General features: G+C 52.0%; 1 protein-coding gene and 1 long non-coding RNA gene across 21 annotated transcripts in view; one reads left to right on the top strand and one right to left on the bottom strand.

Moving 5' to 3' along the window:
- Positions 1-1,139: 1,139 nt before the first annotated feature.
- On the top strand, positions 1,140-4,287 carry LOC131807518 (uncharacterized). Its single transcript, XR_009344523.1, has 3 exons — positions 1,140-1,335; positions 2,738-2,848; positions 3,085-4,287. It is a non-coding gene; the product is annotated as an uncharacterized LOC131807518 (long non-coding RNA).
- Positions 4,288-5,476: 1,189 nt separating this feature from the next.
- ZMYND8 (zinc finger MYND-type containing 8) overlaps positions 5,477-24,923 on the bottom strand; it is a 139,848-nt gene continuing 120,401 nt past the window's right edge. For 16 of the 20 annotated variants that reach the window (XM_059132928.1, XM_059132929.1, XM_059132931.1 and 13 more), the window contains 6 exons: positions 23,236-23,316; positions 20,744-20,822; positions 18,300-18,539; positions 15,332-15,492; positions 14,250-14,316; positions 5,477-7,051 (listed from right to left, as the gene is read on the bottom strand). In XM_059132928.1, the coding sequence (XP_058988911.1) occupies positions 6,912-7,051; positions 14,250-14,316; positions 15,332-15,492; positions 18,300-18,539; positions 20,744-20,822; positions 23,236-23,316 (768 nt within the window). In that variant the 3' untranslated portion in view covers positions 5,477-6,911. The remainder of the gene's footprint in view (positions 7,052-14,249; positions 14,317-15,331; positions 15,493-18,299; positions 18,540-20,743; positions 20,823-23,235; positions 23,317-24,923) is intronic. The other 4 variants (XM_059132947.1, XM_059132930.1, XM_059132932.1 and 1 more) reach the window with 1 other exon arrangement.

The raw sequence follows: 24,923 nt of genomic DNA, 5'->3' as shown, positions 1-24,923 counted from the left end.
GTCAGGGGTCTGGAGCACTGAGGGCCCACAAATCAGCTCCGTTCACAAGAGACCCCTATTTGGTACTGAACTAAGTAGGGGAGAAAGCGGGCTGCACAGGGGGCAACCGGCCTGCAGGTGGAGAGCAATGCTGTGTGGGTCAGGCCGCAGGAGCTGGAGCAGCTGCTACAGATCAACAGCGGGGTTTCCTCATCCTGGAGGAGCAGCACCCCGAGCCCATGCCCCTGCCGGGCCACCCCCCACCCCACCGAAGGCCCTGCCATGGAGGCTCCCTCGACCCTCCTCCTGAGTCTGTCAACACTCATCCTGTATCAGATCCAATCAGGGAGGCACCCAGATTTGGCCCATGAGTTAGGGGTGAGGTACGTTTTATGGGACTTAGGTCTTCTACGGGGGTCAGAGGAGTTGGAAAAGCGGCGCCCCGAGTCACCAACGAGGCAAAGAGAAGCCGTGGGGCATGTCCAGCCACCAAAGTGAGCCCGCAGCGAGGCGCCGGAAGAGAAGCCGACGCGGAACCTTGGCCTCCGCAGCCAAGCAGCCAGGGGCGGCGGGCCCGCTGCTGGTGTCCAGGAGTCAGAACAAGACCGGCGTGTAGCCCAGAGGCCAGCAAGGACAAGCTGGCGTCTGAGGGCACGTCTGCAGCTGTCCTAGCCACAGCAGCCTCGCAAGAGAAGGAGCTGCTGCTTCCCTTCCGCCTTCAAAATCACATCTGAGTCCCGCGTTGGCTCCATTCTAACTCGGCACCATTCGAGGGAAAGGGATTCTGGGAAATGTAGTCCCAGCCCAGCCGACAGGCCTCGGGGCCCCACTACAGCCTGGTTCGCTTACTACACCCCTCCGCTGTACCTGGCCGGGCGAATTCTGCTGGCCAAAATTCTGGCCCGGCTGACCGATACTCTGGGAAGTTCTGCAGGGGCCGCTGACAATGCTTGTGTCAACCCAAGGCCTTGTGTTTGGGCAATTTCCTACCTTAGGCATCTGCAGTCGAAACGTCCCGAATCCCACTTTCCCAGCCTTCCTTGCGGTTCGGACGTAGGCATGTGACCTAGATTTAACCAATCAGAGATCCCCAGCTGGAGATTCAGCCAATCAAGTACCCCCAAGCGCTATTTAGACTCTATTGGACCCAACGAGCGCAACCTGTTTTGCCCCGTCCAGGTTCGCTCGCACGTGAAAGCGGTGGGATTCCGCCACGTGCGTTCTGATGTGTGGGATCCAATCTAGCAAGGAGGCAGGACGGACAGGCCCAGTATCACCGGGGAGAGCTGCAGTGTCGGGGCCCAGTGGCCGTGAAGGGAAGGTCCTGTGATGTAACTTGGCTGGAGCCTCCCTGAGGTCTGTGAGTCCCGCAATATCCTTTAATGAATTCCTTTCCTGCCAGATTACCTAGAGTGTTGTATGCAACTAAAACTCTGACCCCCTTTAAATTCATGGAAGCCCGGAGTCTCAGTCTCCCAGCTTCACAGAGAGAACAGTACCCACCCCGTGGACAGTGGCGGGGAGTCCGGAAAAGAGGGTCCCCGGAGGTCATTTCGTAAACTGACCTGACCGCGGTGTCACAGTCATGGGGGGTCCCGTCTGAATCCCGACTCTGGTACTAACCTGTTGTGTCACCTTGGGGAAGTCACTTCCCTCATGCTGCCCTGTGCGGTTATCATGAAGACCAGAAGATGCCAGCATGGAAAACCTTCAGCCCACTCCAGGGACGGTGGAAGAAATGTAGTGACCTTTGCTTCCCCGGATGAAAGAAAATGCAGGGGGTGTCCCGATGTGCTCTGATATGAAAGCTTAAGTTTGGAAAACATTTCTATGTGTGAAACACAACTCTGATTAATGCCACTGGACGCCTGGGTGGGTCAATCCGTTAAGCGTCTGCCTTTATACCTCAGGTCATGATCTCGGGGTCCTGGGATCAACACCGGCATGGGGCTCCCTGTTCAATGGGGAGTCTGCTTCTCCCTCTCTGCTCCTTCCCCTACTCGTGCGCGTTCTCTCTCAATTTTTTTTTAAGAAAATGGCTAAAAGGGAAAGTTTTGTTATATAAATGTTTTACTACAATTTTTTTTTAAATAATGTAATATACCCCCAAATCACTGAATTACTTCAAATGGGTAGATTGTATGATATGTGAATTTTATCTCAATTAAGCTGTTAAAAAAGAATAACACCCACCTGGCTTGCCATCTGCTGTGGAGCACAGTGGAACCCAGCCTCTTCCTCTCTCCCTCTCTGAGCCCATCAGCCCCACCCCCCACCTGGAATCCCTCGGCTCTGGCCCCAGGGGCCTGCCTTCTCTTCCTGGAAGATGCTGGGTCCCCACCTCAGGCCTCTTACATTCGTTCTTCCAGCCGGGACATTCTTCCAACCAGGTTAATGGCTCTCGGGTCTGACTGCCCAGTAGGATCACCTGAGAAACTTTGAAAGGATAGAAGCCCAAACCCGAGCCCAGAGAGTGGGATGTCATTATTTGGGAAAAGCAGGTAGGGTCTCAGCATTTACCTGTTTGTTATCACAAAAAAAAAAAAAAAAAAGAAAGAAAGAAAGAAAGAAAAAAAACCTTCCCGGGTGCTTCTAACGTTCCGCGGAGAATAACCAAGAATACCAATCACAGCTCGGTTCACCTTCCTTCCGGTTTCTGCTCAGGGACCAGCTCCTTTGAGAGGCCGTCCCCAAACACACCATCAACCTCCCTTCCACGCCCCGTTTACTTACCTTCAACATTATCTGTCCCACCTAGGATCATGTTATCTGCATAGTTGACTGCTTCCCGTGGGGAATGTCAGATGAGGACAGAGGCTGCACCTATTTTGCAAGTACTGTGTCCTCAGTGCTTAGTCCAGAGTGCTTGGTAAGCATCTGTCACCAGAATGATCGGCTTTGGCCCACCTCTCTGTCCCCCGTGGTCCAGCTGCGGCTCTGGGGCTGCAGTTCTAGGCAAGGGCCACCAGGTGGCGAGAGTGCCCGATCGCGTTACGGTCCTCCGCAGCCGCCCCCAGTCCTGCCCGACACCAGGCCATCCTTAAAACGTAAGGAGGACCATGGCAAACCCCTCTGTGTCCTTCCTCTTCTCGTTCGTCGATCCAGACTCTTCAGGCATCTGAAAATACTCGACCGGGACTAGCGCCAGCGAGGAAGTCTCCGCACCCTGTCTGGAAGCTTGGAGTTGTCCCTCTCTTGTCTGGTTTCTCACAGACCCTCTGGTGCAGCCCAGGACTCCCCCCACGGGACCCCCAACCCTATGGCCAGTGTTCAGGGACTATCTGAGGACCCACTCCTGGGGGCTGTGACGTGCACTGTCCTCTTGCAACCCAGGGTGATGGACCCACAGGGCAATGAAGAGGTGTTGGAGATAGCCCCAGACCTCAGGATAAGTAAAAAAAAGCCACGAGACAGGAGGGTGTGTGTCAAATGCTGCCGGTTATGTTCCAAAAAGAGAGAAAAAACTGCCTCCCCACAGGGATCTATAAATGCACAGACTGAAGGGTGCCTAGGAGAGGGACCAGGGAGAGCCAGGGGGCTGGGAGCACACACGTCTTTCCAAATAGGAGGCACGGACCTAGTCAAATATATAGTATGATTCAACATTTTTTAAAAACCACCACTTTCTCTTCACCACCATCACTTCCTTCCGTAGGAGACTGCAGCTGAGACCTGGGTGCAGGGTCGGGGTGCTGGGGAACCTCACAGTGAGAAAGGCTCAGAGGTTGCCCCTGCTTAAACGCAGCCCCACCCAGAAACAGTGCATCCTTCCAAGCCCTGGCAACACAGCTCACCTGTGAGTGGGACACACAAGATGGAAGCCATAAATATGTATTAACTTTGCTCAAGGATATGAAAACTAGTAAGAGGCTGGGACAGAGGACAATGAGTGGGGGAAGAGGGGAGTGGCTGCTTCAGAGGTGACACCTCAAAGGCAATCCCAGATGCCAGCCACAGAAGGGTGTGCCAGGCCAAGGGCACAGCAAGTACAAGGGCCCTGGGGCCGGATAGGGGCCGGTTTGCTGGAGCTGAAGAAACGGGATACTGTGGTCCTGATTACCACCTCAGCCTCATTCTCTAAGGTAGGGCTGTGTCCACTGCCCCTCTGTGGTCTTCAGATGAGACAGCAAGAGGCACATACATGCCCAATTAAAGGAAGCTGAGGGGCACCTGGGTGGCTCAGTGGGTTAAGCCTCTGCCTTCCGCTCAGGTCATGATCTCGGAGGTCTAGGATCCAGCCCCGCATCGGGCTCTCTGCTCACCAGGGAGCCTGCTTCCCCCTCTCTCTCTGCCTGCCTACTTGTGCTCTCTGTGTCAAATAAATAAATAAAATCTTTAAAAAAAAAAAAAAAGAAAGAAAGAAAGGAAGAAAGCTCAAAAAATTTCTAACCCAAAAAAAGATGATGGCCTATTTGCTAGAAAAAGCATTCAGTAGCAGTCCAATTAGAATTTCACCAGCTCCATGGCCTTGAGCTAGTTACTTCTTTGGGCCTGTTTCTATAAGAGCCTCTGGCAACTCCCATCAAGGTGGCCCATACTCTCCACATGAATATCAGGGACCACTGACCCTACATGCCGTGCCCTCCCCACCTCCACTCCTCCCAGCCATACCAGCCACCCTGCAGGCCATCAAGCATGTCAAGTTTGCAGTGCATACCCCAGGGCCTTTATACCTGCTGGTTCCGGTCTAGGATGCTCACCCACTCCAGGTCCCAACAGCCAGCTCTTCATCCAGGTCTCAGGTCAAACCCCCAGCATGGGTTCTAGTGAGAGAAGTTACCTTCAGCCCTTGGTGTTATTTTAAAATATGCCCATTTTTGGTTCGATCCTGGGTTTTAGCACCATAAATAAATTGAATTAATTAATTATTAATTAAAAAATAAAGTATCCCCATTTTGTTCCTTTCCCAGCAGTGGTCAGCAAATGGCCTACGGCCCATCCTCTGCTTTTTGTAAGGCCCATGAGCTGAGCATATAGTATTTACATTTTCAAGTGACTGATAAAAAAATCAGAATGTTTTGTGACCCCACAGAAGCCAAATGACCAGGGAGGGTGAACCCACGCCATATTAAGGTCGCATGCTGGCCACGCCATTCCTGAAAGCTCAGGCCCCAACCCTCGCCATGGGAAGACTGTCCCCCTCCCCCTTCTCACTGTGCAAAGACCAACCAGGATTTCCCTTCTGGTTGGTGTGTCCCTGTCAACAGCTTCCAAGGAACAGGACTTCCTAGGAAAGGTGCCCATGGGCGGCCCCCATTATGTGCCCACCACCTGTCGAGATGTCCTTGACTTCCTGTGCTGGGTCGTGCAGACCTGACACGGCCATCCCGACCCGATGGAAAACTGCAAATTGGAGGACGACCGAGCCATTTTTCCAAAAACAGTTTAATTAAAAAAAGGTGAAGAATCTGAAAAAACCGGGGGGCGAGGGAGGGGCAGAACCCAAAAGAGCATAACGGTGCGAGTCCACTGGCTCAGTCACAAAGAAACGCCATCATCAAAAAAGATATTTAAGTTTAATACAAATTTTATACAAAGAAAATGTGAAAAAATACTTCCATATGCTAAAAGCAATTATGCTTCACAAATAAGGCCAGCTAGGCTATTTTTTTTTTTTGACAACTGCAATTCACAAATGTTCTTTCTCTCTTTTTCTTCTAATACTCTGTGTAGTTCTTCTCTAATATGGGGAACTAGCTGGAAACTGTACACAGTTTGCATCCTCTTATCAACAACGAAGAGAAAGTAAACAGGACTAAAATGTACAACAGAATGTACTGGAATGATATCGTACAATTAATTTTCTCATATACATACATCACCTTTTGCTTTTGTTCAATGCTTTTTGTTTTACACAACATACAAAATGGTACTACAGTATGCGTAGTGTAACAGACAGCACGGCCGAGGTCTTGCTTTCTCTCACACTGCCTTTGTTTCATGCTTACATAAAAACGTAAAATTCCATTGTATAAATAATACATACATGCTCTTCATCCCAGACTCAAATGTCCTCTGCGTGCATCTGGCCTCTGCGTGATCGCTTCCAAGAAGCACAGCATCACTTACCAAGTATGTGTGAGTGTGTTTAAAAAGGAACCACAAAGCAAAGAAAAGGTTTCTCTTTGTTTCGGAGCTTACGACCCTCACGCTTTCTCCGTCCTCTCCTGCGGTGCAGCGGAATGGGGCTTGTTTCCGTCTTCTGGAAACAAGGACCTTTTTTCTTCCCTTTTAGGAGTAGTCATCACTGAAACCACACAAAATAAACTAGCTTCTCCAGGTGTCCTTCCGGTCCTGAGAGCTGGCGTCACCTAACACAGGAACGTAGGATCAGAAAAGGGCCAATGGCTTGATGGGATGTGCGCACAGCGGCACAGGACCTGTGCCCAACCCCTGGTCCCGATGCCCTGCGTACAGACGCCTGAACGCCAATGGCTCGTGTCCCCCCGCGGCACCCACAGATGAGGGCCTGTGTGCCACACGATCCTAGGACCCAGGCTCCATGCCGCGGTGACAGAGGAGCTGAACGACCATCCCTCCTCCAACGTCCAAACATTCTTTTTGTTGTTGGGTTTATTTTTTTTTTTAATTGTTGTTCTTTTTCCTTTTTTTTTTTTTATAAGTTAAAGTCAGTACAAATATAAAAAGGGGAAGGTACTCTAGGTTCAAGGACATCCACAAATTGTACATTATTTACACCTAAAGCATAGGTTTCGTGTGGGTCCAACAGTCCTTAGTCGATGCTAATGCTGGAGGGTATGTAGTGTAGGCGGCCCTGCGTGCCAAGGGCGAAGGCCAAGTCCGCGTGTCTGGCGCTCTCCAGTCTGAAGGTGGCTGCTCTCCTGTTTCACGTTTCTTTGCTGCTTCCTATTGCCCTGGTGTCTGGTTTTTTTTTCCTCCATGGCGTGGGTGGCTTATGTCGTGACTTGTCCCTAGTCCCAGAAGGTGTCCAGCCGAGACTCTTTCGGGAGGAGGCTCTTCGAGCTGGAGCTGGTGTTGTGCTCGGAGCGTGCGGCTCCTCGCTTCTCATCCCCGCTGCTCCAGCAACTGGACTTGCTGCTCCGGGAATGGTCTGGAAGAAAAGCAACAGAAGGGGACGTTGAGCATTCCCGCCAGCGGCCCCGAGGCACACCTGTCCCGGCCCCGAGCCTCCTCTGCGGGCTGCCGCTCTGCCCGCCCGCCCAGGCACCCCAGCCAGTGCCTCCGACCGCTCCCCAACGTTGGGGGAGTTGGGGGGGCGGTCTCCAGAGGACAAAGGTAGAACGATTTCGTGTTTTAGGATTCAACAGCGGATCAGAGAAACAGCAGGCTGTTACGCTGTGAACATCCAAGACTGGGGAGGGAGGGAGGTACGCAAGTGCCAAGGAGGGCAGGTCCCATGCCGCACCCGGAACTGTGAACCTGTATTACATGGGGGACCGACACCACCCACCCCGGGGATGCTTCTGCGTCCCAGCTCGGCTGCTGCGAAGTGGCACTGAAATCTGGCAACTGATTTACTTCCTCCTCTTAGTGGAGTTTCTTTAGTCAATTCATAGACAACTTGAGAAACAGACCTACAACCAAACCACCTGAGGGAGAGGACCACCAATGGCTAAGTCCGTCCAGAAACACAGACCCATGGACTCCCAGCAAGGACAGGCTGAGGGGTCACCGAAAGACACAGAACTAGAGATAAGACCTAGGACGGCTTCGAGGACATGGGTACCACAGGAGCTCAACAGTGGTAGAGGAATCTAGAAGAGGTTAAAGCAAGAGCCAAATGAGGCCCCTGGAGGCTGTCGCGCAGCAAAGCTCAGCTTGGCCAGCATGGCCGACGGCGACAGAGCCATCAGCACACCGCGAAGACCCCGTCGCACCCCGGATGGTCTGCCAAGTTCAGAGAGGCTGGGACGGAACTTTGATTTTAAACTTCCTGAGATGGGATGATCTTTAACTGGAAGAAGCCAACGGTCAAGCTCAGAATGAGAAAGAGTGTGGAAGGGACCAGATCAGAGCCGGGGGTGACGCTTCTCACCGCCTGGTGAAGAGGAATGCGGGTGTCTGGTCATGCGTTCTGGTTTTGGAAGCTCAGTAATGAAGAGAACAACAAAAATCTCCAAAAGTGATGTGTTCAGTCAGGAGGGACGTCTTTTTAACCACCTGCATCAGTCTTGCCAGAAGAGGGGGGATTCGGGGAGACAGCACTGGGGTCAAGGGCAAGTCTTCCCAAGACTCCTGAATCTACCTCCTCTTAGCATTCGACCCTGTACGTGACACCCACCCGGGATGGTTCCGCAGGAAGGTCTACGGGGAGCGGTGCAGCCAGTCATCCGCCAACGTGAGAAAACCCTACAAGAACGCAGTCAGGCGTAGGCCCCTGCACCAAGGAGCCAGGCCAGCCAGGCCCGTGTCTCTGCAGAATCCCGTGTCTCATGCTAAGGGGACACACGGCGATGGCGGGAACGGCCGATCGCTGCAGGGGAGAATCAGCGTTAACCCAGGGCCCTTTCTGAAAAAGAGCAAGGACGACCCCTTCTAGAAGCCAAACCATGCATTCTGGCTCTCGTTTCCTACTGCGGTTTTCTGTGGCCACGTGAGGCACAGCTAAGAAGTGCAAGAAGGCAAAAGAACAAGCCCCATCTATCTGAAGATACAAGACATATCCATGAAGAGAAATGAACGCGCGCGCGCGCACACACAACATGCACCGAGGCTTCTGCAGGCCCGGAACGATTCCTGGCAGCTCTGGGGACACGGTCCTACTTCCCCTTGTGGGCCGGGCAGCTGGGGTGCAGGCTGCCCGGCTGTGGCACTCAGGGTGTTGGCAGGCTGCCTGCCACACCGTTGGGGACCGAAGAGCTGGTCCAGGCAGCCTCGGAGACCGTCAGGGAGCTCGGGAGCCCCGAATCCTACCACCGGCTACTTGTGTGCATCAAGATGCCGCCCGCTGTTCTCAGAACCGTAAGCTCTCTTATCAGCTCCCCTTCTCCAACCGGAGCCACACACAGGGGACTGGCACCCTTTCACTGTGCACACGGAGTTGCATGCAGGGTCCCTGGCCACCAGCGGTGTGACAGGCGGATAAGGTGTACAAGGACTGAAAAGCAACTCTATGAGCCACGAATTCGGAAGCATGTCAAAGCACACCTCTCAGAACCACCAGCTCCGCACACAGCCTAATTCCACCAGGGAAACAGGGACCAGAACCATGCTGAGGCGGAGAGCATCCCCCGAGGGAGAGGATGACTGAAAGGGAATCACGACTCCTCTGACCACCTGCCGGAGGGTGGGAGGGGGAGGAAGGTGCCCTGGCCAGGACTGAGGAAGGGGCTACAGTCGAGGTATCGAGGGGCCAAATCCACGATGACGGGACCCTAAAAAATTACATCTGAAACCGAAGAGCCAAAAAAAATCAGTGATATGAAAGGGCTTTCCGAGGCCATGAGGGTCATGGGGTCGAGCGAAGAGCTTGGTGTGGAAGAACTGAAGGTCGGACAAAAGGACAAAACAAACTCCAGGAGAAGGAACAAGTGCGCCCGAACGGGCACGTAATCCTGGCAGCCCCAGCACCTCCTCGGCCAGAAACGGCAAGCTCGGGACGGTGGGAACCCAGCCTTGAGGTCTCCAGCTCGGCCGCCAGCCGCGGTCACAGACAGATGCACCTGTTCTGGACAATGAGGATGGGAGGTCACAGCGGAGCAGAGGACAGCCACCGAGGGAGGGGACAAGAGACTCCATCTCTAGTTGACAGAACCAGAACTAAAGAATGCACATTGTATCTGACCCAGGGCACCCCTAGAGCATGTAAACAGTGACACAGGTCACCAGGGAGGAGGGGGAACAGAGAGGTCATCGATGAGCCCAACTCTCATCTTCTAAAGCCAGAAGTCAAAAAGAAATGTGGAAAACGAACATCCAGAAACAAACGGACAAGGAAAGACATTATTTGTACATAAGGAGGTAAGTACCAGGAGTATCAGTGGGGACTGGGCCTAGGAACGGTCCTCTTCTGTACAGTTTTATTTTCTCTAACTACATGCATGTTTTGCTTTAAAATCTCAAAATTAAAATTTGACAAGCAAGCAGCAAGGAAGAGCATTCTCCCTCCTCCTCACCCGCCCAGCACCAGGAGCCACTTGGAGCTCAGGAGCCCCCAGTAGGTTTCAGAGCCCACTCCCTCCCCTCGGCGAGACTCCACCGCACAGCCACCGCCCCCGATGGCAAAAGCCAGCAGAAGTTAAATGCGAAATACAAGGAATTCAAAGGGGAAGCAAACAAGCCCGTCTTTCCGCTTTTGCACGATCTCCAGCACAAACCGTTTTGTGGGAAATAGAGGAAAATGGTAAGATGCCAACTCTGTTGTCCTGACAAGGCCTCTGGGCACCTCCCACGCATGTCCCTCCCGACCATGTTCCTGGATGTCACAGAAACACTGCCTGAAAATACTCTGCTTCCTCCAGTCTCTAACAGTGAACTCTGGGGTGCTACCCCACCCTGCTAATATGCCTCCCGTGCTGCCTCGTCCCCCGTCCCAAACATGGAGGTCTCCCGAGTGAGGGCCCAGATGCACCTCTTTCTTTACCCAAGACCTGCCAAGAAGATCCCTTCTGCTGTGGGGATCCTGGGACTCTGACCAATCTCGTCCTTGTGAGACAAGGTCTCAAAACACCGTTTAGAATTAAGACGTCCACAGTGATTCATGGCTCAGAAGTCAATGGTGACTGCACTGGGACAGAAACCGCACGGCGTGAGGCCAGCAGTATGTGAGAAAGCGAGAGAGAAAGGCTGGAACAAGTCTTAGACATCGACCTGGACTGGGGACAGAGACAGGTTGTGGTAGCCACTAGCCACATGATGCTATTTAAACAAAGTAAAAGAAAATGTTAACTGCTATTCCTCAATCTTCTCAGCCACAGTTCAAAGGTCCAACAGCCAGATGTACAAGCGGCTCCCGGGGGACAGCACAGGTGGAGAACGAGGCCATCTCCGCAGAATGTTCTAGGGGACAGCACTGCTCTAGGGGGAGACCCAGGGTGTCAAGGAAGGGACCTAGAAGTACAGGAGGCTATTTAAATGCCATGAGAGAAGGAGGTGCCTGGGTGGTTCAGTCGGTTAGGCGCCCAACTCAGTTTCAGCTCAGGTCATGATCTTAGGGTTGTGAGATCAAGCTCCACGCTCAACAAGGAGTCGGCTTGGGGACTCTCTCTCCCTCTGCCTCCACCCCTCCCCACACTCATGCGCACGTTTTCTCTCAAATAAATAAATCTTTAAAACTAAATAGACAAGGGGCACTTGGGTGGCTCAGTCATTCAGCATCTGCCTTTGGCTCAGGTCATGAACTCAGGGTCCTGGGACTGAGGCCCTCGTCAGGCTCCCTGCTCTGCGGGAAGCCTGCTTCTCCCTCTCCCACTCCCTCTGCTTGTGTTCCCTCTCTCGCTGTCAAATAATAAAAATCTTCTTTAAAAAAATAAAAACAGATAGCTGACAGCCACGGAAAGGAAGCAACTGAAAGTAACACATCTGGCCATGAGAGGACAGGGACGGAGGGAAAGGCCAGCGCAGCTGCAGGAAGGTTCACAGGCTGGGGGGCTAGACAACGAGGCCGCGCCTGGCTGGGCTCCTCTGAAGGGACAGGCAAGGCCAAGTGCTGTCCGTGACATGGAGGGAGAGCGGAACAGGGGCTGCTACCCAAGGAATCTGGTCAGGTGAGCAGGCCGATGAAAACGTCTGCTTCTGAGGTCAGTGGTCAAGATGCATGTGTGGGTGTGTGTGTGGGTGTGTGTGTGGGTGTGCGTGCACGTGTGAGTGTGCATGGTGGAGCGAGCGTGTCCTCCTGCACAACCTTCTCCGGCTGAGCTCTGAAGCTTGCGTGCAGACGAGAAAAAGCAAGACGGCCGGCCGGGGTCTGTCCAACGTGGGGTTCTGCCAGACAGACACTGCGAAAACCAGAAGGCCTGGGAGGCGGGGTTACAGGGTGCTGCTGGGAGCAGCCACGGAAACGAAGGAAGGAAAGAGGGAAGTGACGAAAGGAAAGAGCAAGGAGGTCCAGAAGCAGGGGCAGAGGGGAGAGGCCACACCCACGGGAGGTCCGGAAGCGGGGCCGGAGGGGAGAGGCCACACCCACCGGAGGTCCGGAAGGGGGGGGCGGAGGGGAGAGGCCACACCCACCGCCGACCGTCCCCACACACCAGCGCCTTAGCAGTTGGGCTATACGAAATTGCTCACATTCGACCCTTTCTGACTCACAGTTTCATACGGGCCAACCTAAGCATTCAGAGCACCGAGGTGGCCTCACCCAGGGGACTGGACTGAAGTCCTGGCCGTGATCGTCACTCACGGGGTTACTCGTGCATGTGACTCCACCTCTCACGGCCTCACCGTCCTCACCTGCTTAACGGAAATAGGTACGTCTCTCCCAGAAGCTGGGAATAAACGCGCTAAGGTGTGTGTGTCACACTCTTCCGTAAGCATCAATTAAGCGCCCCTCTGACGTCCCCGGTAGCTTTAGGAGACGGGAGCTGTCGGCTTTATTCCTCCTACAACCTACGTTCTCAGGGAGAATTCTAGATCCTGCCCTCCCTCCCCCTTCCCACCATCCTGTCACCGGACTCCTCGGGGATAATTCTCTGCCTGCTCTCTGCCCCCACCCACCCAGGACCCAAATCACCAGCACCTCCTGGGGCGAACCCTCCTCTCCTCCCACTCGAGACAGCCACGTGCTTCAGGTCAGGGGTCCGCCAACACGCCCAGGACCAAATCCACCCAACACCTGAGTTTTCTAATACAGATTTTCCTTGGCACACAGCCACACTCATGGGTACCTCGGGGACCGCTCATCCTATCCATGTCCGCCTTCACAGATCTGACACAGACCACCGGGCCCACAAAGCCTAAAATACGCACTCACTGACCCTTTAGGGAAAGTTGGCCAACCCCTGGGCTGGGTAATACCTCGTGTCACCTCAGACGTGGAATGTGACCGTCCCCCAACCACGTTCCTGCATGCAGTCCTCCGCACTGCACCGGGTTCCAGACAGCAGCCAATGTCCCCAGTGGCGCGTTGAGCCCACGTCCCCGCTCCAAAACCCCAGCAGTGCCCCCCTTCTGAAGCGATGCTCCCCGACCCTGCCCTTTCGCACACCACCGGCACAATTCCCACACAGCCACAGTAACCCTAACATACTGCCCAGTCCGTGTTTTTCTTTTTAGCTCACTTTAAACGTCAACGAATTTTAAATCATGACCTACATCACCAACAGCAAATCAACAATACGTGCCACAGAAAGAAGGCAGCTCGACAAATAAACATAACGAAAACCACACTGTAGTACGCAGGTCGAGGTAGACACCACGTCTGCTCTGCAAGGATCAGAGAGGTGCGAAAGGCATCGTAGCACGAAACTGAACTGTTCTTGGAATTTGGTCAGAGGACTAGAGGGAAGGAAGCAGGGCATGATCTCGACAGGCGGTTCAATGTGATTTAATCCCAACTTCACCTTCTCCCTAAAATCGGCTTGGGCCACTCCCTCTCACCCCCTTCCCTCAACCTGAATCCCACTCCCCAGCTACGGATGCTAACAACGGCCGTCACCTCCTCCTCAGCGCACTGAGTACACAGAAGGGAAGTAATGTGTGCTTTTCTGCTAAAAAGAACCATCCAGCAGACAGAAAGATCCTGGAGCTAAGGGATGCTGAATAAAGCGAATTGTCCTCAATGGGGACACCTTCTGCGAATCCTCTGGAATCACCCAAAACTGGTTTAGTTGGGAAGGGACAGGAAAAGAGACCCTTCGGGCTAGAATGGAGGACAGCTCAAACCCCACAAAAGAGGAAAAATTTCTACAGGAAGATCAAACACCTAAAAATTTCCTTTAAGGTCTCACCTGCCCTCGCCCACCCGACGCAGGAGGTGAGACCTCAGGAATAGAGTTCCAGGTGATTTTGCTCACTGGGGTCATTTCCCTGAGGGCAGAAGAAATGCCCAACCCCACCCCAAGTCAGCAAGAGAACCCTCGTTTCAAATCAAGTTTTATGGGGAACCCCAAAAATAAAGCAAACCCAGGGTAACAACTGATCAGTTTGGAGAGGGGCCTGAAAGCTGCCTTGCCCGGCCATTCCCTCACCCCAACCCCAACGACCTGCCCAGGGCACCCCCAAAGATCCCTAAGGATCCACAGTGGTTGGAAAACCACTGCCATAAACCCTTAAAGTTTTCCCTGAGAAAATGGCTTCCCCTCTGCCCGGGAGGAATGGTGAGAGCACGGTTCACCCACCAGGGGGCAACATACCAGAGCCTTGGTTGGAGCCTAAGAGAATGGAGGAGGGCGTCTCCCTGGAGCCAGAAAGGTCGAGGGTCTAAAAATACAAAAAGAGAGAGATGGACACAAGGCACGGGGGCCAATGTAGCCCCCCAGGGAAGCCTAGGGATCCATGGGGGTGCTCATCACCGCCCCCAAGGCACCTGTGTGCCCTCTGCCTGGCAAGCTCAGGCAGGGGAGGCCAGGTCAGCTGGGGCGGCCCTATACCTGTGCTCGGTCTCCCAGAATGAACAGGCTGGAACACAGTATCGGGGTGGCCCTTCCTCAATTCTACAGCCTTAGCTTCTAGAACATTCACTGACCTACCTACCCTCCAGAGTTTGGCCCATGTCTAAAAAGGTGGTGCATTGCTTCAAAAGGATTCTCCGCATCCATTTATTTCACATTAACCCCTTCCCAGGCAATATTATCAATGAAATCAAAGGGTTTGGGAGGATGGCATAAAGACTTGTTCTTTTCCTAATACACATCGAAATAAATACATAATGCTACAAATGTAAAAACATTATCAAGGTGCCACCAAAAGTAACTGTTGCGTACAACCCATGTGACATCCAACACACGCTGGGAGCTAGGAGGTGCAACTTTTGCTCTCCAATATGGCAGCGACCGGCCTGATGTGACTATATTTCAATTGATTAAAATTAAAACTGAAAGTGCAAGTCTTTGCTTATACCAGCCAGGGAGCAAATGCCCCCGGCGGCTGGCGGATCCAACGCTGGGCAGAGGAGACACAGAACACTCCCATCACTGCAGAAGGTTCTACTGGACAACACTGTTGTGAACTGTGAGAGTCCCAGAAAGCAGCTGCCAGGTCACAAGAATGTCCACTCGGGCTCGACGTCCCTCGGCCCCGGCCCGCACGCCCACTGGTGAAAAGCAGCTAAGACTGCGCCCTCCCCCCACAAGCAGCAGCCTGCCTGCCTTGACCACGTGCAGACACGCCTCCTACCACGTGGGACTTGCAGAGGTGGCAGGCATGGGGACGGGTGCGCAGACCCCGCGCGGCCCCAAGTGTTGGTGTCACTGACCCAAGGCGAGTGGCTACTCACCGACCCGCTGTCCTTGCTTTTCTCCGCTGGCGCCTCCTTCTCTTTCGAGGTGCTGGCTGTTTCCGTAGGGGCGGCCTGAGTGCTGGAAGAGCTCCCCTGCGATGGCTTGTTTAGTGTCTCTGAGTTCACCTCGGCATCTGCTTCCTGCTGAGGGGCCGTAGCTGCGGGGGGTAAAGAAGAGAGAAGCCATGGGTGAGCCGAGCGCCAACGGCTTCCAGATCGGCAGGAAGCCCCACTCTGCGTGAGGCCCAGAAGGACTCTGACCCACCACCCACCATCCGAACAGAGGCAGCTTCTGTGCAGCCCCACCCAGGGGCTCTTCAGAGTTTTCCAGAAGCTGAATTCCAGACTTAGTGTGAAAATGTGCTCATTTTTAACAGCTCATTAATTCAAGTTTTATTGAGTCATTCTGGAGACAAAAGCATCGTGGCAGAGCAGATGAAGCCCGTGAGCAGAGGCAGCTGTGACGGCTGACCCAGCCTCACTCGTTCCGCAATTTCTCATTTCACACCTATTCTAGCCCCTGGATTTGCTTCCTTCTAAAGCAAGGCAGTGAAGTCCACGTGACCAAAAAAAAAAAACAACTCAGTGTCTAAGGCAGAGAGTATCTGGCTGGAGAGGGCAGAAGCTGGGAGCATCTGAGAGCAGCTCAGAAAGACGGACATTATAATGCCACAAAGGAAGGAAAACTGAAGGACATTATGGGCATCTTGTCAGAGTAACAACAAAAGGGTCATCAGACACATACATTCCAGAGCTTAGGAGAATCTAACTTCACTGTACGAAGAAACATAAAGTAGCCATTAAGAAGACATCTCCCGGGGCGCCTGGGTGGCTCAGTGGGTTAAGCCGCTGCCTTTGGCTCAGGTCATGATCTCAGGGTACTGGGATCGAGCCCCACATGGGGCTCTCTGCTCAGTAGGGAGCTTGCTTCCCCCTCTCTCTCTGCCTGCCTCTCTGACTACTTGTGATATCTCTCTCTGTCAAATAAATTAATTAATAAAATCTTTTAAAAAAAAAAAAGACATATCCCTGAAGGTAAAAGGACCTGACAATGTGTGGTTCAATATGGCCTTTTGAAATTTAACAAAAGAGAACATCTGTCTAGAGTAGGAGCGGCCATACTAGCGCTACTTAATTTTGTCAATAAAGTTTTATTGGAACACAGCCACGCCCACCATTTAACACACTGTCTAGGACTGCCGTCTCCCCAGATCAGCACAATAGAGCAGTTCCAACAAACCACATGGCCCACAGAGCAAGAAATATGTACTCTGTAGGCCTTCACAGGAAACGTCTGCCAACCCCTGGCCCTGGGAGTGCTTCTCAGTCCTGGGCATTCACATGCCACCTTCAAAAAGTTTACCAGTCTAACAGACACACCACCTCAACAATTATGTCATTTTTAATTAAATGAATTCTTTAAAATGGAGGCTTTGGGAGCACCTGGGTGGCTCAGTAAGTTAAGCATCTGCCTTTGGCTCACATCATGATCCCAGGATCCTGGGACTGAGCCCTGAGTTGGGCTCCCTCATCAGCAGGGAGCCTGCTTCTACCTCTCTAGCTCTCTCTGCTTGTGTTCTGTCTCTCTCTTTCTCTGTCAAGTAACTAAAACCTTAAAAAGAAATAAAGAAGTGTCCAGCTCTTGATTTCAACTCAGGTCATGATCTCAGGGTCGTGAGATCGAGCCCCAAGTTGGGTTTTGCACTGAGCAGAGCCTGCTTAATATTTTAAGATTCTCTGTTTATAGCAGCAATGTTCACAATAGCCAAACTGTGGGAAAAACCTAGATGTCCATCAACACATGAATGGAAAAAGATGATGTAGTATACGAAAGAATACTACGCAGCCATCAAAAGAAATGAAATCTTGCCATTTGCAACGATGTGGATGGAACTAGAGGGTATTATGCTGAGCGAAATAAGTCAAGCAGAGAAAGACAATTATCATATGATCTCCCTGATATGTGGAATTTGAGAAGCATAGTGGGGGGTTGGGGGGTTGGGAAGGAAAAAAATCAAACAAGATGGGACTGGGAGGGAGACAAACCATAAGAGACTCTTAATCTTACAAAACTGAGGGCTGCTAGGGGTTGGCGTGGAGAGGATGGTGGGGTTTTGGACATTGAGGAGGGTATGTAATATGGTGAATGCTATGAAGTGTGTAAGACTGACGATTCACAGACCTGTACCCCTAGGGCAAATAATATATTATATGTTAATAAAAATAATAAAAGATTTTAAAATTCTCTCTCTCCCTCTACCCCTTGTCCCCCACTCATGCTCACTCTCAAAAAAAAGCCTTTTAATTCTAAGCACATAAAGCTAGTATGTCATAAATAAAAACTAACTATAAAAATTAACTTCTAAAATGTTACCAATAAATTCTAGCTAGACAGTGTGTCCTACTGGAGGCTCCTAGCCTGAGGGCTGCTTGTTCTGTGTTAGAAAGAGAGGACAAAGATTAGTTCCAAACCAACACTTGTTCCTCCACATAAGAATTAGGAATCTAGGTTACTTAAAGCTTTGAGTCCAATATTATTGCAAAAGCAGGATTTCTCCACGTTAGTGCAATTGGCCACTCTGGGACAGATCATTCGCTGTCAGGGGCTGCGGAGGGAGGGGAGCTGTCCTGTGCATTGCAGGGAGCTTGGCGGCATTCCTGGCCCCTCCCCTCCGGACATCAGTAGCGCCTGCCTCGGTCAGGATGGCCACAACTGTCTGCAGTCGTGCCAGTGTCTCGGGGTGGGGACCAAAGTCACCCGGTTGAGAACCACGACACCTCCCATGAAGCTACCCTCAGCCAAGTTAATAGTGAGGAGGCCCCAAGTTCAAAAGCTCACGCGTCAGCTATGTGCGTGCACGAGACTGGCAAGCCACCCAGCTTGCGGACCTGCGGGCCACGGGCGAGCCGGACACCCACCGCCAGCCACACCCCCGGGGCCAGGATGCACCCCGCGTGGCCATACCTGACTGGGTACAGGACTTCATGTGCTCGGGCCAGTGGGCCTGCTGGCAGGGGTAGTCACAATAGCTGGTGTTCCAGCAGCAGTAGAAAATGGCCTCCTTCTTGCAGTTGGCGCACCACTGCTTCTTCTTGGTCTCGTCCACCGCCTGCTGCTTCTCCAGCTCCAGCTGCTTCTTCACCTCGGCCATGAGCCGGTCCCGCTCCTGCTCCAGGCTCTGCCGCATCTCCGCCATGGTCAGCTCTGGCAGGGGAGGGAGGACACCGGCGTCGTCAGCCGTCCCCCAGCCCAGGACCGGGAGGTCTTCACACCAGATCAGAAAGGAAGCCCAGGACATGGGGTTCCACCAGACAAAAACCTGGCTCAGAGGTGCCTTGGCTGTGTGACCCCCTCCCCGCAGGGAGAGAATCCTAGCCTGGCCACGCCCCAGCATCTACACCCGCAGAATGAGCACTCATCACACTGATCTGCGTGTCACCGTGAGTGTCAGGTCCCCGGCACGCAGATAAACCGCCCCCTGATGCCGTGGGAAAACCTCAAATGAATTTCGAAGCAACTTCCATGAAGCTCGCTTTGAGTTTTACCATCAGTATGAGCTTTCCTATCCACCAACACCTACACAGCCCCCAGCCTGCATGTGCAGGTGTGTTTTCTGACCACCTGTATCAACTCACTTCATCTTCACACTCACCCTATAAGACGAGCTCTACTACGATACCCCTTTCACAGGAAAGGAAACTGAGGCACACGGCTAATTAGGGCAGAGCAGGCGCTGGATCTCGGACACACTTTCTGTTTAGTGTGTGCAGGGGCGGCGGAGGAGATCGACCACACAGGGCCCCGTGACTGATCATTACGGTCGATCAGCTATCGACCCGCTCTGTCTACTGACACTTCCTCCTTTTACTTCAGCCAGAAAGTCCCTGCACGATTCCCTGGGAGGGACCTGCACGCCAACAGAAAAATAAAGGATCCCTCCATCGTTAAAATGATCTTCCTGAAATTAACACACACACCCCTCCAAAAAACACCAGGACAAGATGGGGGAACCTAGATGGCTCAGTCGGTTAAGTGTCCCACGCTTGGTTTCTGCTCAGGTCTTAAGCCTTACATCAAGGCTCCGTGCTGGGCGGGGAGTCTGCTCCGAATTCTCTCTCCCTCTCCCTCTGCTCCTCTCCAAACTGGCTCTCTAGTATAGGTGTGAAGTCTCGCTCTCTCAAAACTTATTAATTAAAATTTAGAAAAAAAACAGAAAGTAAATTAACCCCTTCCACTTGCGCCAGATGGCCTCTCTGCCGCTCACCACTGCCTTTAACAAGGAGCCTGCAGACCCTGGTAAGTTCTGGCCAGCACTCATGTATTTTTTTCCAAATGTGCAGCCAATTATTTAAAAATAGAGAGATTCGGGGTGCCTGGGTGGCTCAGTGGGTAAAGCCTCTGCCTTCGGCTCAGGTCATGATCGCAGAGTCCTGGGATCGAGCCCCACATCGGGCTCTCTGCTCAATGGGCAGCCTGCTTCCACCACCCCACCTGCTGCTCTGCCTACTTGTGATCTGTCAAAAAAATATAAACAAAATATTAAAACAAAAAAATGGAGGATTCTACATAAAAACAGATTCTTTATTAGAGAAACAAGAAGCCACAACATTCAACTGAACTTCCTCCACGGGAACCGCCTGAGGAGCGGAGGGGTCCTTCCCGGGCAGCTCCATAAGGATTTGTGGTTGCAATGTGTGATTTCGGGATCTGTCACCTGTGAGGAGGTGGGCACACCTGTGCGTGCTCTCCCTAACACGGAACACGCGACAGCTGCCAGCCTCTGGACTCTGGGGCTGACATTACATGCCTCTACCTTTGTGGGGAAAGCCTTCAACAACATGGACATGAATGGCAAGCCACAACAGCGCCTAGGCTAAGAAAGGAGCAACACTGTAGCCTCCCCCGCAGGGTGGGGCAGGCACAAGGGGTCTGAGACTTTGTTAAAATGCCCAGTACTCAATAGGCAGGAGGAATCGTCTGGAGCCACAGCGCCCAGACCGGAATCCCAGCTGTGGGACTCCCAACAAACTTGCCCAGCGTGTCTGTGCCTCACTCGCTTCACTGGCAAATGGGCTAACAGCCTTGTCTCAGAAGGGTTTCCGGGACAATTACATTCAAAGTTAATTCACAGAGAAGGACTGAAGACCATTCCTGGCCCAAAGTCAGAATTCACGACTGCTGCTGTTACTGTTTCGCTACTGATGCTGGCACCTTGCAGAGGAAAGAGGAGAACATGCCCTCACACCTGCTCTTGGATTCAGACTCTCCAGGATTCTGTGGTCTCCCCAACAGTGGGACATCCCCAAGCCTACTTCAGACTCAATCCACACCTGGACCTGCCTCCACAGCTGCAAAGAAGCTCACACCCCATAACCGTCCGCAGTACAGACCACCCCGCCGGGCCTCACCTAGGTTGTGTTTCATTTCCGAGAGCTCCTGCTGGTGCAGCCACTGTAGCTTCTCTATCTCGATCCTCAGCCTGCGAATCTGTAACAAGAGAGAGTGGGACTCTTAGAAGGCACGTCTGGGGGGCGGCGTTAGGCAACAGGCTTAGAACTTGACCTCCAGCTGGAAGAGTCAATGCCACGCGGTGGACTGAGGCACAGGCAGTCTGGCTGCTGCAGTCCAGAGAGGTAGGCATCCATGCGTGACCCAAATTCAAGAGAAATTCGGTTTCTGAAAACCAAATACAATTGATCTTTGACAACATGGGGCGCGGTGAGGTCAGGGGGCACCAGTACCCGCCCCCCAGTCAAAATCTACATGTACCTTTTGACTCTCCAAAAATTTAACAGCCTACTCTTAACCAGGTAGCCTTACCAAAAACAGAAGCAGCTGATGAACACATACATAATGTGTGTTAGATGCTGTATCTATATAATCAGGTAAGCATAACACAGTATTAAGAAAATCACAAGGAAAACACACAGTATACAGTACTGTACTGGAAAAAATCCACATATCATGGATAAGCCCAGTTCAAACCCATTTTTCAAGGGTCAACATCACAAGCAGTCCATCTTTTCCAAGAAATACTGGCTCCAGAAAAAGCCACGTCAAGTAAAAACAAGGGGGAGACAGGGCGCCCGGCCGGCTCCATTGCTAGAATATGGGGACTCCTGATCTCAGGTTTGTCCACACTGGGCACAGAGTTTACTTTAAACATGAATGAATAAATAAATGATGAATGAAGTAAAAACAACGACCAGATTTTCATAATAAATTAAAACACGAAAGGTTTGATTAGAACTTTGGTCTAAGAAAAAATGAAACTGGGGTGCCTGGGGGGGGCTCATTCCATCGGGTGTCTGCCTTCAGCTCAGGTCATGATCTCAGGATGCTGAGAGGGGGACCCGCACTGGGATCCCTGCTTAGTGGGGAGTCTGCTTCTCCCTCTCCCTTTGCCTCCTATTCCCTTTGCTTCTGTTCTCTCCCTGTCCAATCAATAAATGAAAACTAAAAAAAAAAAAAAAAAACTTGAACAAATAAATATATCTTTGTTTTACCTCTCATCTAACATTTTAGGTGGAATCCACGGTCATTCCCCTGAAATTCCAAAGCCTAACGTCTCTGGAGACCAAAGGCTATTTTGGAGGGTGGGGTTAAGTGTTGCAGGAAAGTCATCTGGAGGGGAAAATTAAACTCAACCTGAACTGCTATGAGGCTATTCACAGAGTTTGAGGACCACAGTCCTTCTCTACAGCGGCGATGTGGCCCTCCGCACTCCCTCCAGGACAGTGCAATGTCTCAAGACGTCTGGCCTGACCCCACTGAGGGCTGCTACTGCCAATAGGAGGCAGAAGCCAGGATTGCTACTAATCGGCGTACGATGGACAGGGCAGCCCCCATGTCAGGGAATTATCTGGCACAAACGTCAGCAGAGCTGAGGTTAAGAAACCCTGACTCATCCCGTGTGCTGTGAACAAGCATATTTCACAGCAGAAATGGGGTGGGGTGTGCACATTGCCTTTTTAGATTCCGAAAAATTCTGCCCATGTCTGGACCCCAAGGATTCAAAGGAGACATTATGGATCCGTATTTACAACCACATGCCAATTCTTAAGCAGAATAAAAAAAAACAAGTATGGCAGCGGGGCGGGGTGGGGGGGTATGCTTTACTAAGCCAACACTGCCCTTTCTTGTTTGTGACATCCTTGCCATAATCAAAAAGAGGGTCACACATGAGCAAAAAAAATCTAAAGGGGCTCACTGATTCCTCTCGGGACCTCTCTCAATGTTTATATTCATACTCTTCTCCGTTTAAAGCCCCATTAGGATACCTTCCTGGACATTTTCTCTTCTGAGGGCCTGCCTAACCCTGCCAGGCCCTCGTAGGTCAATGGCTTGAGTGGAATTTCCACGTCTACAACCTCGCTGGGAAGGACCTCAAGAAGTCCTGCCACTTGTCATTTCACCTGGTGACCCTCCCCTCCCTCAGCATCTGGCTCACAGTGTATCAGCCTAAGGAAGGCAGTTCAAGGACATCTATTTTCATAAACGGTCACTTGGTAAGTGGACAACTTAATGTCTTAACCACCCCACTCCCTAGACAACCACATCATTGCGGAGGCTCTCAGTACATGAATTCTTAGACCACAAGGACCACTGGGATTAAAAAAGCCCACACGTACAGAGAGCCGGGAGACAATTACACATGGGGCCAAAGGAAGCGACCAGGGGGTGATCTCGAGCTCCAGTCGGGGGCCGTCCTCTGCTCACACAGAGCAGGGTGTGTCCCCCCAGAGCCTGCCTTTCTGGCTCAATGAAGAAGTACCCTCCCACCAACCATACAGTCCACAGAGCACCGTGGAGGGACTTCCAGAGAAGCCGCATCCTGGCCCCCCTTACAGCAGCCCATAAAACTCTCTTAGCGAGTAAGGAATTACGTGTCATCACTGACCTCGGCTATCGTGCTTCCCGTAGTGTTTTTAGAAAGATCGTTGTAGATCTCGGTCATCGTTCCTTTTATTGCATCCATCATCTGAAAGACAGAAACAGAAACAACTCCGGTGATCACCTCCCTGAGGCTTTTCAAGAGGACATACATCTAAAATCGACCTAACATAAAGCAGCGGTTTGCAACAGGGGGTCTATTCTGCCCCTCACAGGACATTTGGCATTTGTAGTTGTCCTGAGTGGAGGTCAAGGTTGAGCTAAATGGCCTACAGGACACAGAACAGCCCCCCCAACAAAGACTTCTCCAGCCCAAAATGTCACGGGTCCTGAGCTTGAGGAACTGGGATAAACCAGGAGGATAGTGATGAATCACCTATAAATAAAGCTACTTCCTGTAGCCACAGGCTCATCTGGAGGGAACGAATGTGGGCCCCTGGCATGTTAGATGGGGCCAGAGCTGTGGGTTCGAGGCAGGGGACGTTTCCTTTTGTGATTGTTCCTTCCTAATTCCTGCCCCTTCAAACATAACAAAACAAAATCCACACAAAAAAACAGAAATAAACAAAGAGAACCACCGTTTTATTGAGATCTCAATCATACATCAATTTGGCCATTCAGAGGGCGCAAATCAGTAGCTTCTTGGAGATTCAGAGTTGTACACCGGTCCCCACGGTTCAGACCTTCCCAGAACCCCGAAAAGAAACCGTGCTGCCCTTCAGCTTCCCCCCTAGAAGAGCCCCATGCCCGCCCCCCACCCCCGACCACTGATCTGTTTCCACGCCTAAGGATTTGCTTCATCTAGATATTTTGTATCTACGGAGTCAATGCGGACCTCCATGACTGCCTTCTTCAACTCAGCACAGAGTTTTCAAGATTTGTCTGTGTCACAGGGCCTAGAAGGACTGCATTCCCTTTTACGGACGACTACTGTAGTGCACGGCGTGGACACAGCCGATGGTTACCTGAAGGGTATTCGCTCGCTGCCTTTCCAGTCTGCTTCCCACCTTCCCTCGCTCTCACCATCGAGCCCTGAAGGCAACAGCGAGTTTGTGACATCAGCTCGTGTCCACGCCGCCAGGGGCCAGCTAGTTATAAGCTGACTGAACAGTGTCTGTAGGATGATTTCTCCCTCCCACTTGCTGGCTCACCTCATGCCTGTCACAGGAGGAGGAGGAGGAGGGGACAGGAGACCAAACGGGGCCTCTAGGCCTGGGCTGGCCACTGCCAAGTGTCCACTGTGTTTTGCAGCTGGCTCTGATCCGGCGAGAAGGCAAGACACAGACCCACCCCCCTTGTATCCGATCCCTGAGATTTGCTCCCACTATCATCCTCCCCTGAGCCTCGGTTTCCCCGCGTAGAAAACAAGGATGACTACGGTGCCCCATGTAGGGTGAGCACAAAAATTACAAGAAATCCACGTAAAGATTATGGTTCAGGGTAGGCATTCAGAAATGCCTGCACATCTTTCTCCTACAGAAAAAAAAATACACATGACCTGTAACTATGAAACTGCCAACCCCCAAAATACCCCCAAATTCACCCCAAAATGGGAGAAAAATGAATACAGTGTCTGTTGAGATTTCCGCTCCTAGCTTGTTCCGGGGGCCACACAAGCACACTGCCAGGACAAACACTTTGCGCTTTACACCGTCACTCTCTTTGGGCCTTCCTGTCCCGCTGGACCAACCATGT

This window comes from Mustela lutreola, chromosome 9, assembly GCF_030435805.1.
Source record: "Mustela lutreola isolate mMusLut2 chromosome 9, mMusLut2.pri, whole genome shotgun sequence".
NCBI lineage: Eukaryota > Metazoa > Chordata > Mammalia > Carnivora > Mustelidae > Mustela > Mustela lutreola.
Note: the sequence above shows the minus strand (reverse complement) of the source record. Positions and strands in the feature narration are given on the sequence as shown.